The sequence below is a fragment of the Mucor mucedo genome (genome assembly GCF_025094135.1).
Source record: "Mucor mucedo strain NRRL 3635 chromosome Unknown EV154scaffold_264, whole genome shotgun sequence".
Taxonomy (NCBI): Eukaryota; Fungi; Mucoromycota; class Mucoromycetes; order Mucorales; family Mucoraceae; genus Mucor; species Mucor mucedo.
The window spans coordinates 1-17965 of record NW_026252548.1 but is presented as its reverse complement, the minus strand read 5'-3'; the positions used below and the strand labels follow the sequence as shown (position 1 = coordinate 17965).

The following is a 17965-nucleotide window of genomic DNA, read 5'->3' as shown; positions in this document are numbered from 1 at the left end:
GTACTAATTAAGTTAGTGTTATTTCACAGTGGAAATGGCAAAGCTGTTGCAATAATAGCGCAAGTGGAATATCTTTCATCAGCCAGGTACTTTCATTTTTTGTAGGAACGTCATTTACTGCTTATTGGACCACGGAATCTTTACTACCAGCACGTTTCTTGAACCTGTATGATTTATCCAAGTCGTAAATGTTATTAAATACTCTGGAATATTAAGGAAAGCATATCAGATGCCAATATTTTCAGAAGCGACATCGTCTGGAAAGACCGTTGTTTTAACCTCGTTACGCACATATTAATTATGCCAGACAATAAAGATTTTTCTCTAAGGTCAGCGAATATAATTAATTAAGCCCGTCATTTCAGGTTACTTTCTCGCGTTGTTCATCACGAACAGAATATTATTTTGCGTATTTGGAACACTCGAAGACACGTTCATCTTCATCTCAAAGATAGCCACAGAGAAAGAATAGACTTATTCCAGAGCCGTCGTTATTACAATCTTCTTATAGTTGGCCTACTAGTACGCCCAACGTTTATAAAATAAACATTAATATTTTCATACACTAGCTTTGAAATCTTTAAGAGACGTAGAAATTAAGAAAACCAAAAGCCAATAAAAATTCTTGCGTGTTCCTCTACTGGTAGACACAGTCTTGTCAGAACACCACACATACTACTGAGTGATTATAAAAAGATTTTCAGCCTTTACAACAAATTTAGTCTATGGTGTACGAGAACTTAGACCTGTCAGTATGCTGTGAACAAGGCGCGTAATATTTATCCTTTTCAACTTTATTTTGACACAGTCACCGCAAATCTGAAGAATGCCATATGTAAACTTTATTATTTTGACTCAAAATAAAAACCAACAAAACCGATACTACATAATCCAATTCCGTAATACGACTCAAATCAGAATGAATAGATATTCATAATAGCGTTCGTATTAGGTAGCAATAAATTTGCCCCGACGTTCTTGGAAAACTAACACCCCTATTTTTACGGAATGATCTTAGATAAATTTACAATATAAATATGCATACAAGCACGACCACATGTTAACCTGTTGAACTGTCAAGCCAGATACCGTATGAAACATGTTTGAGCTGTAAGAAGAACGAATTTTTGATTTGGTGCTGGGATATTGTATTGATTATTTCAATAAAAAGATTTTACCGTGTTACCCGAAAAAACGTTCTTAAAATTACTGTAGAAATTGATTTTTTTAATTACGGACTCGTATAGTAATCACACATTTAAAGCGCGATGACTAACGCAAGTAAATAAAAAAGAATTTTGACGGGTAAAAGTGCGTTTTTTTGGTTTTTTTTTTCCGACAAGCATTCCTTCGAGGTCATGATCTTGACATCATCCGGAAACAAGGCATCGAAGTATAAAATTGAACCGGTCATGACAAGCGTTTTTAGCAACATTAAAGTTTTGGGAAACCTCCTATTCATTGTTGGTTGTCAATTTGTAGATTTATTGTTTTAAACGAACTAATACAAAAGATGTCAAATCCGACGAAAGACTTTCTGGCTCTTTTATGTCTCATGAGTCTTTCGATGTGCTAATTTTATGCAGGTGACTATATTTTTGACCTACATTTATATTTTTCTCAAAATTAATAGACGATTTACCCTGTGTAGATAAATACTCATATGGCATAAATAACAGACTGGAAAGGTATGCAATTAAATAGATATATGCCATTCCAGTAGTATATCATCGAAACAAGAAATGAACGCTAAAATACAGGAATATTCCAAGAACTACTAACATCATTTGTCATATGTATGGAGATACGTTGTACCATGCACAGAGTCTATGCTTTTTTTCAGATGATCCGACAATGTATGGTATAAACATAAAAAAGGTCTTGGGTGTAAACCATGTCGCATATTTCGTTGGTTTATTTCAAGGAGCACTTCTATAAGATTTCGTCTGGTACTACGTGAGTCCTATTTTATTGCATATAGTTTTCCACCCAATACTTCTACCATATGGCGTACATTATTTTGTCTAATGCTTTGCTTTGCATTGGTTTAAAATACAAATAAACTTTTATTATTTGTTTTTAGAATTTATTATCGGGCCTAATCATTACATCAATTTAGCCTATTTGTCGAGAAGCTACCTTTAAAAGACGCTTTTTGGATGGTTTACCATGAAAAACGATTTATTTATATTTATATATATAAACGAGATTTGGCTGCAATAGAATATACACATACCCTGTATTCAAAACAATAGAGACCGCCCGTTTATATCGCCATCCAACCGTTTGTATCACTGTAATTACGGTGTACCCATTAATTTGAAGCATACATGCATTAATCTTGAGTATCCATCCATAGCTTTTAAGCATACATCCATAGATTTTAATCATTCATTCATTAATTTTAAATGTCCATGGATTGATATTGTCGTCCTGACCCTTACATTATTTTTCTTTCGAACACTTTACGTGAATTCATGATCGTTTCATTTGTTGAGGGAATTGCTGTCTGAAAACACCGGCTGTTGTCGAACCATCATCAATTTTACTCGCGGTCCTAATTTGTATCGATACATCCACTGTTAAATACAAAGTTACGAGATGCGTTACTAACATATTGGTTAGCTTTGAGATCTGTAATTCGATCCATGTTGGAATATGATCCTCATAGTAACACCTAAGCTACGTCGCCAAATAATTACTGTTTAGGATGCCAGTATGGCTGGTTTGAATTACCATTATTAAATCATTCTCTCGAAGTTTACGGATCTTGTAGTGTTTCCTAAACAGTTAACGCTAACGAATAATAAGAGAAAACCAAAAGTAATCTACAATATTATACCCAGTTAAGATTACATCGGGAGAAGCAAAAATTTAGGGCGGTCAAAAACGGCTAAAACTTCTTTGCCTACAAGGTAATGAGGGTAATGTAAAGTGAAGACTGAGTCATGTGAAATGTACGACATTCAGTGAGTCAGGGCAAAAAAGAAGACGCCAGGGGAAAATAAAAATCTAGATTACAGTTAATTAAATTAGAATTTAATACGTTCAAATATAAGAGTCTTTACAACAGAATCAGACGGCAGATTTTAAAAGACATTGGTTAAGGATCTTACTAATTGGAATGAGGAGATCGAAGGTTACAAGAAATGTACATGACTTGTATAAGCGTGAGTTGTTTGTTAGTTTTCTCGTTTGAGACATTGAACAACGGAAATTAGCACTATTATTTACATTAGACAAAGAAGAAAAAAAGGAAATGTCCAAGAAGAACTAAAAAAAAAAAAAAAAAAAAAAAAAAGATTCTTTTAAAAACCAAGGTCACACAAACATAATTGATCCTCCAAAAACTATCAGCCTTTATTTAACATAAAACATAGCGTATGAGCAACAACAACCCTCGCTTACGTTTGAAGTTTTTTAAGATCAATATACTAAACGCAACTAATTGCTTACTGTCGTCAGGACTTGCTCTCGGGTTTTTTTTTTCAAATAAATCTACTTTTTGGAACTCCGGATAATACCTCCATAACCTTTTCTTTCGTTCCTTAATGACTTTTAACCCATACTTATAAATTGCCTTGCCCATGTTTATAATCAAGAACACGCGGACTCGTAGAAAGCAAGTCCAACAAACCTAAAATTATTCACCTGTGCATTGTGCTGGAAATATGTATATTACACCCAATACTGTAACTAGTTGTAACAGTCATTTTAATAGGTTCATAAAAACGTTGGGAATTCAAATGACGTTTGTCTCTAATGCAGCTCCAGGTTTAAAAGTGTCACAGTAACACCCTATGTTCTCTATTTTTGCCATGTTACAACTAGTTTGTCTTTATTTAAACTTTTCAATGTAAAGCATTTGACTGACAGTACAATTTGAGTGTTAATTTTGAATCTATTCATTAGAGATAATCTCCGTGATTCTTGAATATCAGCAGATTAGTATGAAATAAAGAAAATAATGCGGTGGGATTTGTAGTTACTATTGAGAAGACATCCCTCTCTATGGGAAATAAACGAAATGACATGGCTATAACCTGATGATATTTACAGCTGAGCCAGCTTATAATACCTAATAACTTTTGATAAGAGATACCAATATTTTGTATGTCACTCTTTTTTATTGCATAAAATTACATAAAATGCTCGGGGATAATTTATTCTTAAGACCACGAGTGCGAATTAACTGAAATTATAAATAATCCATTCAACATCATATGATGAACCATCATTACCCAATAAACATATCTTTCATATCCTTAAGTATTTGAATATACACTATTTCCCGAAATTATTGGCGCACTTTTCAAAAAAAATTAGGCTCATTGAGAGAAAAAAAATTGCTTCAAAGTCCGAAAAAAAATAGGTTCATTGACAAATCAGAATTTGACCCATAAATAAAAATGCTTAGGCTCAAAAAAATAGAAAAAATTAGCCCAAAAAAATATTAAATGTTAGCGCAAAATTAGATCTTTCTTTTTATTAAAATGAACACCTTTTTGCTTGACGATGGTACAGGACGATTACACGATGACACTGGAAATGAAGTAGCAGTTCTTGACATGGAGGTCGACGACGACCTTTTTCCTTTGGGCGAGATAACTGAATATAGACAATATCTCGATCTGAAGCCAACCGAGAAAGCTCCCAAACAACGCAAGGCACCTAAACGAGAGGTAATTGAGGCAAGTCCTTCTCAAATAGCTACCGATAAAGGGGGTAATCCGGGAACTTATAGATCTTACAAGGATGAGGACAAGGAAGCTCTTTTTTTTTTAATTTATGAAAAAGGATGTAGCGTCCGTAGTGCCGCATCAAAATTAAATATACCTCCCACGACTGCTCGCAACTGGCTTAAAAAAGAAGAAGAGAACAACAATGTGGAAGTAACTGGAAGAAAACCTGGCAGCGGTAGACCAGCAGGAAGACCAACTGTTTTCAATGATGAACATAAAGGATATTTGACTGAGCTGATTGACAACAAGCCTGATATTGTGCTGGACGAAATGATCGAAAGCTTGACGACTCAGTTTATTGATCTTGACATTTCTAAGTCTGGTTTGCATAGATTTGTGACCGAAAAGTGCAACATCAGTTTGAAAAGAGCACATTTTCATTCAGTGGAACGAAATAGCCCAGCAAAACTTGAGGAAAGATATGAATGGGTCAAGAAATGGCAGGACACTGACATGGATTATATGAGCAATTGTGTATTTGTGGATGAAGCAGCATTTCATATCAACATGAAACGCTCTTTTGCTTGGTCAAAAAAAGGTACTAGAGCAGTTGTCCAGGTTCCAAAAACAAGAGCTAGAATGACAACTATACTTGGTGCTGTATCTAGTCTCGGCGTTGTAAATATGAGAGTTAAGCGTCCAAAAGCGGTAGCTCCTCAAAAGAAAAGGAAAGCAAATGGGGGTGTAGTGAATTCTGCCAATGTGAAAGGGAGAGGTGGTACTGTTACAGGCCATTACTTTAACTTTATTGCCAGTACATTGGATGTTATGGACCAGCATGACGAGTTTAAGGGGCATTACATCATTATGGATAATGCACCCATTCATACAAATAAGGATATACAGCTGTATATTGAGGGCAGGGGTTACGGTTGCATTTATCTTCCGCCCTATTCACCTGAGCTCAATCCCATTGAACAATTTTGGTCAGTGTGTAAGAGTAAGCTCAAAAGAGAGACGCTTTTAAGTGAAGAAACCTTGACCTCCAGAATCCAAGATGCCTGCAACAGAGTTCTCTTGAGTGATTTGAAAGGATTCTGTAGGTATTCTGTCTCCAAGTTCAGCGATTGTATCGAGCGTAAACCTTTATAATGCATTCACAATTTGGTGCACTTGGCTCACCCTCAATCTGTTCCATTTTATTAAGAATTTTTAAGCCTTTTTTTTTATATATCTGAACCAATTTTATTTTTGTAAATAAACCTATTTTATTTCGGACTTTGAAGCAATTTTTTTTCTCTCAATGAGCCTAATTTTTTTCGAAAAGTGCGCCAATAATTTCGGGAAATAGTGTATGTTGATATACAATAAATAAAAAAATTAAGGTAAAACTAATCTCGCATTTGAGAAATAAAGGCTAAAACTGTTCACAAGGAACAACTAAATCAGTGATTATCTTTCTGCTGTATTAGTAAGACTGTACGATTGTCATTCAAACCATACTAAAATTTTGAGACTTTTGGACTCTCACTTGGGCTTTCTAAAAAGGAATTTAATTTTTTTTTAAAGCAAGTCATGGTATGCGTTATGAAACTCGAATTGTTTTCTATATAAACATACATTGCTCAATGGCGTAACAAAAAATAACGTTTTAACCTTCAAAGTAAATTAAACAGCTTGTACGAGTGGAAATCACATGCCATCTGTTTTTTTTGTGGCTAGCATTTTGACGTAATACATCGTTTTTCTATTTTTTAAAAAATGCTGTGACTCTAAGATGAACAATAATTCCTCCCTTCATTACAACTCTACGTCCCCAACAAAAACTATTGCTAAATAAATCTTTTTTTTGAAAAACAATGTAAATGTAGAATTTTTAAAGAAAGAAAAAGAAAGTTTATTTTCCATCTTGTCTGTCACCAAAACCAGAAAGTCGTTTTAATCCTTTATCCCCTATTAAATTAAAAAATGATTTTACCATAAAAGTTAGTCAAATTTTTGCTAACATTGTTTTTGCGTGCGATATACCTTTTTGCATGGGGATGGCTGAGAGGGTCTTAAGCCCAGCATTGTCCCTTACTCGGTGAGAACGGACGTCTTTAAGCCCCGCAATCACACCAGCCGGAGAAAGAGAAGAAGACACCTCAGCAGCAGAAGAAACAGCCGAGCCAGAGCAAGGAATTGACACACAAGGTGCAACAGACACCAAGGGAGAAGGCAAGCAAACATCCATTTCCTCCAAAAAGGGGACAACAGGAGAGCCAAACACCGAAGAACCAGCAGCACCAGACGAAGAAGAAGGCAAGAGAGAATTGGCAATAAGCCAAGCTTTCGTTATGGCTTCACAGCCAAAAAGGACAGGTGAAGCGGAAGAAGGACGAAGAACAATCGGGTCTCTAGCCAAACTAAAACATGGCGCACCAAGAAAGCACGAACAACCAGGAAAAGAACAACGAAGCGTCTCAAGAATTGTCCTGGGACGACGAGCAGGAGGAGGGACAGGAGAAGAATAAGGGAAAGGATTGACATCAACTGCCGAAAAAGACACAGGAGAAGGCAACGCAACAAAGACGCTCTTGATGGTGACGGGTTGAGCTGGTAGTCCAGACTCGTTTTCATACCCCCCAAATAGTCCCAAATACCCAGCAGGTACAAGAGAAACAGCCAGAAAAAAGAAACGCAGAAGTACTTCCCACAACAGAAGCACGATGGCTTTTCCTAAAACCCAAGGGAAAAAAAAGAAGGCAAGAGAGCGAATGTCTCAACAGCAAACATAAATCTGTTTGAAATGCTACGTTAGAATTTTTCTAAATGTACCACATGTCTGCTACATTCGTTATACTTACTCATCAATGAACAAAATTAAGAACATTTTGGAAAAGCTGTAAAGAAATAAAAAATACCACGGCGTTTCTATTAAATAATATTTTTTGTTTACCAAGAAAAGAGGTCACGTCAATTACGGCGGAAAAGCATGACCAAATTTTAATACTTACGCCGCATGACTATTCCTTCCTGTTTCTTTTCTGTCTTCGCTATTTCTCATACCTCAAGCATCTAACATTGACAAAACGTTGCCATCAGTAATGTGGACATTGTCACCTATGGAATGAAGAGGCATTAGGTTTGATTTTAATTTTAAGGAAAAAACCCCACTCAACAGAATTTGCGCTTAAACATGACATACTGAACCACCTAAAAATACACCGATGACGAGATCTGACATCGATTCTTGCTTGTTTCAACTTCAGGTTTCTATTTATGGATTATCATATCTTTTCGCAGGTCAACCAGAATTACCCTTCCAAAATAGTTAGAACGAAGGTTACATCAAAAACAGACTGTCCATACTTCATTTACCAAAACCAAAACAAAAAATAATAAGACAGCGCACCTCCACCGTCATAGTTATAAAAGTTCAAAGAAATCCTGCCAAAGCGTAATTTTTAACAAGACAGCTCTGAGCACTCTTTTTTTACTGACTTTCAAAATTAAGTCCGTACAACAAATTCAGATGTATAATATTGACCAGTTGAAAATAGTGACCACTTTACTGGGTATTGCATGGAAATCGAACTGCCATTCAAAAAGTTGCTTTCAGATCACTCAAGTAATTGCGGCGTACATGATAGATGTTTTTCGCAATACCATCGAGATTATTGGTAACGTATCAAAAAGAAATAAAATATTTTTCGTATATATTAATTGTATTTATTGTCCAAGATTACGCTCAATGTCATCGCACGGTTTCCCTACCTATGACACCAAAATTATGAGACACAAATAATTTCGGAGGTATAGACAGAGGATAACATGGAAGATATTGTTAATGTCTTACAAGGTAGTTCCAAGGCTGAGGTAAAAATGAAACTGATGTAAAATGGGTATCCCAAAGACAAGGGATAAAGTAGATAGATTATTTGGAACAGAGACGTTAGACAGGATACAATAGTGACGTTTGACCGTGACATGTGTGAAAGGAGCCAGAGAACTGGGAACAGGTGCAGCAAGCGCAATAAGCTAGTTGGGTTTCAATAATGGTCTGAGACATTTTGCATGATTATATGCAAATGAAACGTAGGCGGATCATGACATAAAACGTATCATACGAAATTTATGTGCAAGATCGGAAATGGAATAAAAAGAATCACGTTTTTCAGCACTACTAAACGGGTCATATCGATTAAATTTAACGAAAGAATACGAAAGAAAAAAGGAATTTAGAATTAAAAAAGAAAAATAAAATATGAAAAAAATAGAAAAAAAAAAGTGCAAAAAAAAGAAATAAAAAAAGCAAAAAAACAGAAAAGAAAAAAAGATACCTTTTTCTATTGCGTGGTTTTATGGTTATTTAATTAATTTACATTTGCACGTGTACAATATCAGCTGAGCATGTTTTGTAACGAAGTCGTGCGCTGTTGCGTTTCCACAGAAAATTCATTTCAGATGTAGATTTAGCCATATTCTTTGATAGTTTTTCAAAAAACCTTTAATTATACAACTCTGCCAGTATGTTTTGAAAATAAAACTAGTGCAAGGCATAAGCATTTGCGTAAATATCCTAATTTAAAGTTAGTACCCTATATAATGTATTCTGTCTTATAATATTTTTGGCTCAGCATCGTCCATCGAACGTTAGAGAGTGCTGGGTGTCCGTAGGATTTATGTTTGGTTTTGGACAAGCGTTATGGTTAGGGTCGGATCTCATCCATTTTTTCAGATATCACGTTTTATTAGCGTCGGAACTCAGATTTGTTGGTCACATATCCCGTATTATTACCGTCGGACCGCGTCTTATTTTTGGAAAAACGGATGAGGTCCGACCCTATTAAAACAGGTAGAATGCAGTCACTGGCAGAGCGAAGATCCAGTCACAAAAATGTCACGGATTAAACTGCTAGGGCCGGTGCGGGTTGTTTTACCTCGAAATTTGGGTGGAAGGGGGACCCTCACAACAGAATTATACTAATCAAAAAACCCATAATGCAAACAAATTCTACTAATTAAGAACGAACATATTGGTAGTCTATAATTAACCAATCACGCATTGAATTTGTATTCCTGTATATAGTTGAAAACCATCTTACATCTATAGTCCAAAAGAATCTATTGATATGGAGTTCAATACGGATATTTACCATCTATTGATCAATTAAGGACCTAAAAGATAGTCGATACATAGGAATTGTAAACTCCATCATAAAAGTTTATTCGCTGGTATTCCATGATTTTAAGCCAAAACGTTTTGTATTTTTGGTTCAGAAATTATTATTTTTGACCGCTTCCATAAGCACATTAAACGCACCTTTTCATGTTCTAAGGGTTATTATAAAAATAAATGTAACATATATAGCGTTTTTTATTCAAAAAGAATTTATCCGACTTTTCAATACTAACTCTATCGACGTTGTACACCTAACTTAATATCTGCTTGAAAGATACTAGCTGTTCAGTAAGGATAGTTATCACGACTTTTTATATTTTGGCCGCGATAATGATATTCAATGTACTTCAATATCACTTACGAATATCAGTTTAATCATCTGACGTTCATATTATCCATTTGTAGGTTTAAATTTGTGTTCAACAACACACGCCTTCGGAAAACATGAGCGTCGAACTTCAAACCACATATTTTAATGATTGAAACTCGCATAAAAAACACCCTGAAGGACCCAAGCAGGAATATGCTACTGTCTTACCAGCTTAATTAATGTGTTTTTGTGTTCGATATAACCCAGCATGTAGAAACTCTAAAGTCTAATTAAACATGCAATTTTATCATTGATATACTGGTATTGATGATCTACCTTTTAGGATCTTGCTATAGGTGCCTCAATATAATTGAAGGATCGCATTCAAAATTTATGGTATTTGATGTAGATTCTTACAAGGATAATATAGTGACGATAACGTTAGGAAATATTTCCTTTGCTGTATGCCGGTTGCTTTATTTATCTTCGGAAACTTGTAAGAATAAAGATCCACATGGCTTGACTGTTTCAATAGACACATCCGGGCTGTTCATAGCATCAAGTGAATATCAACCAATTTTCGCAGATAAGTATGAAGCGGCAGCGTACGTCATCACAATACGATAATTCCTCAAACATCACAGCCAAATATATATACCGAGACCATGCACAATATTAACATTCGTCGTCCTTAAATCACAAACAACATCTTATCTAAAGTCTAAATAAAATAAATAATGGGATCAGCAAACCACTAAATACGAACAGCAATCACCATTACTTTTTCCTGGCTGGTACTAGAATCTCCTCCACCAAATGTTTCCTGTACAACACTTCTAAAAACCAGGATCCACTATTTTCATGCATTTTTCGGCTATTATCTTAAACACTGCCTGAAAAACAAAAGTTGTTCCATATTATTATACACTTGTCGCAGGCTGCATGACACACATTCGAGATTCTACACAAATTAAATACCACAAATGAGCAGGAAATTCGATCAAACAGAGGATTAATCATTACCTCTTCTTTTTCTTGTTCTATAATTTTTTCAAGTTAGTTCCAAGCATACCAGTACAAATTTTTTTTTTCAGGACATTACCCTACCACCGACTGTCCCCAAATAAAAAGAATACACGGAATCAATATACTAAATTACTTGTTACATCTTGTTTTTTCTTCGTAATGCTTTTGACGTTGTGTGCTTTCTATAGGTACGAAGTAATGAAGTGTATTCATCTTCGTAAACGAAATTCTGAAGCAAAATGAAGTCATACTAAATTCTTAAATGTGACATAAGCAAACGGTTATAAATTATGAAACAAATCATTGTCCCTTCGGCCATTAGAAATATATACCTTGTTTACTTCCCAAACAATAGCGCCAGCTTTTGATGATCCAATTTTATCGCACCAATCTGAAAAAAGTTTCAGATACCTAATTAATATAAACAGAACAAAACCAATATCATTTAGAGACATTAATTAAGCATATGTTAAAGAATAATACCATCAAAACGTAGACTTAATATCGCCAAGAGAAAAAACCGAATGAATCAAGAAAAAGTGAATATATTCTTCTTGACACGGTAATTGCAGAGCGCACTCCATTCAGGAGGAAGCAAGCTTCGACACATTTGCGGTTATTCATAAAGAGTGATAACCGCTCATGCTTGACTTGATGTCGACTTTAAGAAAGCGAAATAAATATAAAAACAGATATTTATTTTTTGAATTTATACAGAGTTCCTACAGTGCAGTACAAACTTCAATCAGTAATAAAGCAAATTCCAGACATATGAGGCGTGATTCCCATTGGGACCTGATTTGGGGTCAACATTAAGAAAGCAAATAAAAATAAGAGGTTTTTTTTTCTTGAGCTCATAAGATATACCAGCTGTGCAGTGCAACCTTTAGCTCGTGGACAAGCGGGCCACCATACATAACCCGTTTCTTTTAGGGAGTGATTTCAGCAGAGTCATTTCCTGATGTCGTCATTACGGAAATGAAGCGAAACATTTTTTTTCTTAAGCGAACAACAGACAACACAATGGTAGCACACACTCCAGTAGTCAAGAACAATCATCCTTCAACGTGCACGCTGTTAGGTATAGAGCGTGATTCCTGAAATTCCTGCCCCCATGTCGCCATTGAGAAAGTGTAAAGAATGAAAACAAAGATTATTTTTCTGGAGAGCATAAGAGACAACGCCATTGCAGTACATAATTGCATTGACAGTACGCAGATTTTCAGACATAAGTCGTTATGAATGAAGAGTGAGTCAAGCCAAATCTTGACTGAAGGTCGCCATAATAGAGCCAATTGAATTTTAAAATATGGAAGATCTTTTTCTTCTTGAGCGAAATAGAGAAACGACCATTACAGTGATTACTCCAGTCAGCAACAGGCGGCTGTCCACACATTAGCCGTTATTTAAAGAGAGTAATTCTAAAAGAGCCATCGATTGACGTCGCCATTCAAAAAGCGAAGCTAACAAGAAATCAGGCCCTTTTGGTTCCTTAGTAATACCTGTCCTATCCGCCACCGAATCACATATTCAAAGACGTCCCCCATTTTTCGCTTCAGAAACGCTAGTTTTACTATAACATAATAAATTATCATTTAGTATACGTATAAATCACAGCATGAATTAAAGCGTATTACCTGTAGCGTTAGATAGTAACGTTTTACAGGCCTATAGTGGCATGTGTGAACAATTTCTTGGAGTTTTCCCCGGTTACCCACTTGACAATCACTAAATACCGGTTAACATCAGAGAGAACGAAAGAGCGCTATATTTATACTCTTACAAAATCAACTGCTATAACTCTTGCATGCTGTCCAATTTCATCTCTACCATCACGATGAGAGTTTCTGCACATGTTTACAGTTTTTCTACTTCCAACATTCATACTCTAAAAGCTTGCTATGTCAAACCAGCACAGCCACTTAGAATGATTTCGCAACCAGTTTTAGACCATCTTTACATAGAAAACAGGAGATTATCTGTTCACCGTCCAAAAACAAAGAATTATGATGAAAAGTTTTACGACAGAAAACGTTTCTTTGGTTAAAAACCTTCCCGATAATTTAATGTGACAAGGAATATCTAGTGGAGCAATATCGCGCCTATGAACTACAAAAAATGAGTTAAAATGACATTTTAATAACCCCCCTTTCATAAATAACCAAATGAGACTCACGGATATTCCTGTATTCTTCATCGCTGCACCAATAACCGCTCCTACACCAACAATTGCTGTTTCTTCGGTGACAGCACCCAATACTATTATTGCAGGTACAGTGACACTCTCTTTTTAACAAAGATAGGCAAAACTTGAACGAAATGTTGCTGCTGCTGTTATTGAATTGAAATCGTCCGTTTATTCCGAGATATCAGTACGTTTTTAACCGATAAAATTATAAAACTATCAAACTTAGCAGAATTATGCAGCCGTTGATCCGTGATAGCTACAAGAACTGTATGGTCTACGAGATATTGCTGGGTGGGTGTGAGACTACGGTACTTTATTGACGGCAAACCTCCTTTTAAATGGCTACCTTTCGGAGGAGGTCACATTATATGATAATGTTGTTTCTGTCCTGCATAAAACCCTGCTTTTTCTGTTGCAAAAAGCTATTTCTCAAGATAAAGTGAGACATCACGATGAACACTTGGCGGATGAAGAGAGGTACAAGAAGTATTGTGATATTGTACGAATTCCTGCTGCTGTAACAGCCAAGACACTAGTTTCGAGATTAAATGGTCAGTAATGTAATTATTCCTAATTTTCGGCACGTTACTTACCTCTCATAAAAGAAAACCTGACAAGTTGGTAGTCGAAAACCCATACTCTCTATAATTACACTTCTAACATGCGACAACTAAACCACTATTCTGTTCTTCGTTGTGGTTCTGTCAAATTTTTAAAATGAGTAAAGTTAGTTATATTATTTAAGGATTTTGGATTGGACCAGTACATACTCTAACAGGAATTTGCATAAAAAAAATATCGAAAGTCACTGGGCGTAGAAATACCAACAGTATCATGGAACGAAAGGTTGTTTTATCTGATGTGAAATACAAACACGATTTAAATTTATCTGACTTCGTGGTTCATCATGCTGGAATGTGAATTTTGGTTACCTTTTAGAGACTTGTTATCAAAACGTTATGTTAAGTAGCAGTGATGATAATGGTTTTCTTTTTTCTAAAGATATCATGACTAACTAGTCTTTTTTTCAGGTTCTTAAAATAATCGTAAAAAAAAATATACTTTACCGGAGCCAATTCGTCCAATCTATATAAATCTGAAATATTTCCACAGCGGTAGCATTTTTGGTCAAAATTCTAACCTATACTCCACAAGGTTCTTTAAAGAAAAGAAATAAAAGTACGTTAATAAATGTGGTAATGGCCACGTTTTGTTTGACTTGAATCACCAAACGGCAATGTATGTTTTAGCTTTCTTCTCAAAGCCAAATTAACAGTGTTATAATAAGATCTGGTAAGATTTCACATATGACTAACTGGTACATGGGAAGACCGTATTTTTTGAATACAAATTCGATAAATTAAGACGATTCTACGCTTCGTGTAGCTCTAGTATTTCAACGTTTCTACACTACGCAAGTAAAAATGAGAAGAAAAGTGTTAGTAACATTGCAGTCATTGTCACAATTGTTAGATTGCTGAAAATGGCATAACCATCATATAATGTAAAGAAGGTGACATACCAAGATTCTATTTCTTGTTTTATTATTTCAATATGAATGAGCTAGGATGAGGACTTGGAGAAAAATGGAAGAAAATGTTTTGACCTTTGCTAATTAACAAAGGCCCCATTCAAAATTTTAAACCACGACAGCTTATTTTTGTGAATGGGCTGTTAACCATCCACAGACGGATAAATACCCACATTCGTTAATGTCAAGGCCGATGTTAGTGTTCGAGACTCGGTTTCCTTGTTTTTTAACTCAAATATCCGATTTAATTCTCATATATATATGCTTATCCTGTTAAGATAAATGAGAAGGGTCAGATGATTTTTAGGTTTTAGGGTGCTGGTCTTTATTAATAAATCAGTACGTCTACACTCTTACCGGGAGGCGTGACTGCCGCAGTTTATTGGAAAGGGTAAAGATGTCTATGTCTTTGACCTAAGTTTATATTTTACTCAAAATTAATAGACCATTAACCCTGCCTAGATAATACTCATGTGGCATAAATAACGGACAGAAGAGGTATGAAAATTAAATAAATATATGCAATTACAGGAGTATGTTATCTAAGCGAGATATGAACGCTAGAATACTGGAATATTCTACAATATACCGACAATACTAATTATATAGACTGAGATCGGTTGTACCATGCGGAGAGTACATGCCTTTTTTTTAGATAATGAGACTATGTATGGTATAATCGTAAAACGAATTTTGTGGTTAACCATGAGGCATAATAGGTTCCTTTTTTCAGGGAGCATATCTATAAGGTTTTGTCTCGTATTGAATGTGTCCTATTTTATTTCATATATTTTGTACCTATTACGTGACTTATATGCCCTATTTAGATATGTCTAATGCTTACATTTCATACGTCCGTTCATAAAAATAAGTCTTTAACTATTATTGATCATCAAAATTAATAACTGCGTCCTAATAATTCCCTCAATTCATACCTTTCGTCTTGAAAGCAAGTTAAAATAAGAATATTGAACAGATTACCATTAAAAAATGATTTATTTAAAACCAAAAGAAAAGAAAAAATGGCTTCAAGAGAATAAGAAGATACTCTGTATCGAAGAAAATAAAGATAGCTCGTTACTATCACCATGCAATCGTTTGTGTCACAGTAAATAATGTGTACACATTAATTTGAAGCATGGATGCATTGGTCTTGAGTATCCATCCATTGCTTTTAAGGATACATCCATTGATTTTTACCATTCATCCATTAATTTTAAGTGTCCACGGATTGATATTGTCGTCCGGACCCTTACATTATTTCCTTTTCAATTACTTTACGTGAATCCATGACCGTTTCACTCGTTGAGGGAATTGTTCTTTGAATACACCGGCTGTTGTCAAACTATCATCAATTTTATTCGTGGTCCTAATTTGTACCGATATATCCACTCTTAAATACAAACTTACGAGATGCGTTAATAAGATCATGGACAACGCTGATATATGTAAGTGGGTCTTTTCGGAATATGATTCTCATAGTCCTACCAAAGATACATTAACGAATTATTAATGTTCATGGTTTGGGTACGATTGGTTTGGGTGTCAATTATTGAATCATTTTATCGAAACGTACATATCATGTAGTGTTTCCTAAACAGTTAAGGTTAACGAATAATAAGAGAAAACGAAAAAGTTATCCACAATATTATACCTAGTTAAGATTACATCGGAAGAAGGAAACATTTAGGAGGGTCAAAAAGCGGCTTAAACTTCTTTGTCTAAAAGGTAACGGGGGTAATGTAAAGTGAAGACTGAGTCATGTGTAATGTAGGAAATTCTGTGATCGATGGCAAAGAAGAAGACCAAAAGGGAGAATAGTAATTTGGATTAATATTAATTTAGTTAGATTTAGAATACATACGAATATAAGACTCTTAACAAAACTTTTTGCATGAGATTTAGACGGTAGCTTTTAAAATGGGTAAGGAATCTTACTAATTGGAATGATGGGATCAAAGACCATGAGAAACTTACATGGCATGTATAAGCGTGAGTATGGTTGTTGGCTTTCTCATTCAACAAATTCAACCAAAACAATTTGTAATATTATGTACAGTAGACACAAAAAAAAAAAGGGAAATGTCGAAGAATAACCAAAAAAAAAAAAAAAAATATTCAGTCTTTGAAAAAGCAACGTTACCCCAATAAAATTGATCCCCTGGAAACAATGAGCCTGTATTTTACATAAAATATAGAGTATGAGTAACAATACTGATTCTTTCCTACTGAAATATTTAGGACCAATATACCCAACGCTATTAATACTTTACTGTCCCAAGGACTTGTTCTATCTCTTTTTTTAAATAAATCAATTTGTTTGGAACTCAGATAAATGCCCAACTTAAATACGCCTTCAAATTGGTTGATTTAAGAGCTATCTGGACGAAAGTAGTACCATAAGGTTGTGATTTGTATATAAATGCAAGGTGTTTGTAGAGTATAGAAAAACAATATTAATTGACCAATAAGCATATCCTCTCATCTGCTTTGTCCAAATCAAAATCAAATTATTACCCAAACAGAGAGTATTACGCCTCAATCAATCTCCAATCTTTCATCGTAGAGTAGAATTCCGGGCGAACATCAACGCTTGCGATGAACTTTTAAAAGACTTGTAAGGGTAAACAAATTTGGGCATGAAGATGCTTTTGCCATTATATTTATTCACCTGCTAACATAAAACGTCATCATAAACATCACCATACAGCGAGGCAAAATTACATGATTGTTGAGAGGGTGTTTTGTCTTGCATTATAATAATTAGACGTTGATTTTGAGAAAGTTAAATATCACACCTTTGTCACTTCAGGAACATACTCTGAATCTCGTTTTGCGTGAAATGTATATCTGGTAAGACCATCATCCCAATCATTATTTAAGTTTTTCTCAACTGTTTTGAATGACTTTGGCAACGCAGAATGACTACTACCATTGGCATCCTTCAATGCGATGTCTAAAAACTGAAGAAAGGTATTAGCTGCTTTATCAATGAGGCCTTTCTTAACCTTAAAACTGGTAGCAATTAATCCATACATGCCTGCTCTAATTTGTGCCTCAGTTG

At 35.0% G+C, this 17965-nt stretch overlaps 5 protein-coding genes across 5 annotated transcripts; 1 reads left to right on the top strand and 4 right to left on the bottom strand.

Moving 5' to 3' along the window:
- Positions 1–2475: 2475 nt before the first annotated feature.
- Positions 2476–3589, bottom strand: EV154DRAFT_488630 (uncharacterized protein; the record flags this gene model as incomplete). The annotated part of the gene is made up of 4 exons (XM_051599160.1): positions 2476–2682; positions 2737–2782; positions 2857–2908; positions 3409–3589. The coding sequence occupies 4 exons, from the start codon at positions 3587–3589 to the stop codon at positions 2476–2478; spliced, it is 486 nt and encodes a 161-aa protein (XP_051450304.1).
- A 2990-nt stretch (positions 3590–6579) lies between these two features.
- Positions 6580–7908, bottom strand: EV154DRAFT_583918 (uncharacterized protein; the record flags this gene model as incomplete). Its single annotated transcript, XM_051606722.1, has 3 exons — positions 6580–6635; positions 6711–7400; positions 7875–7908. The coding sequence occupies 3 exons, from the start codon at positions 7906–7908 to the stop codon at positions 6580–6582; spliced, it is 780 nt and encodes a 259-aa protein (XP_051450303.1).
- Positions 7909–10221: 2313 nt separating this feature from the next.
- Positions 10222–11637, bottom strand: EV154DRAFT_488628 (uncharacterized protein; the record flags this gene model as incomplete). Its single annotated transcript, XM_051599159.1, has 4 exons — positions 10222–10302; positions 10385–10435; positions 10938–11009; positions 11515–11637. The coding sequence occupies 4 exons, from the start codon at positions 11635–11637 to the stop codon at positions 10222–10224; spliced, it is 327 nt and encodes a 108-aa protein (XP_051450302.1).
- A 767-nt stretch (positions 11638–12404) lies between these two features.
- Positions 12405–13067, bottom strand: EV154DRAFT_488627 (uncharacterized protein; the record flags this gene model as incomplete). The annotated part of the gene is made up of 4 exons (XM_051599158.1): positions 12405–12566; positions 12685–12755; positions 12820–12850; positions 12966–13067. 4 exons carry the CDS (start codon positions 13065–13067, stop codon positions 12405–12407), a joined length of 366 nt encoding a protein of 121 aa, XP_051450301.1.
- A 280-nt stretch (positions 13068–13347) lies between these two features.
- Positions 13348–14291, top strand: EV154DRAFT_488626 (uncharacterized protein; the record flags this gene model as incomplete). The annotated part of the gene is made up of 3 exons (XM_051599157.1): positions 13348–13453; positions 13793–13921; positions 14176–14291. The coding sequence occupies 3 exons, from the start codon at positions 13348–13350 to the stop codon at positions 14289–14291; spliced, it is 351 nt and encodes a 116-aa protein (XP_051450300.1).
- Positions 14292–17965: the final 3674 nt, after the last annotated feature.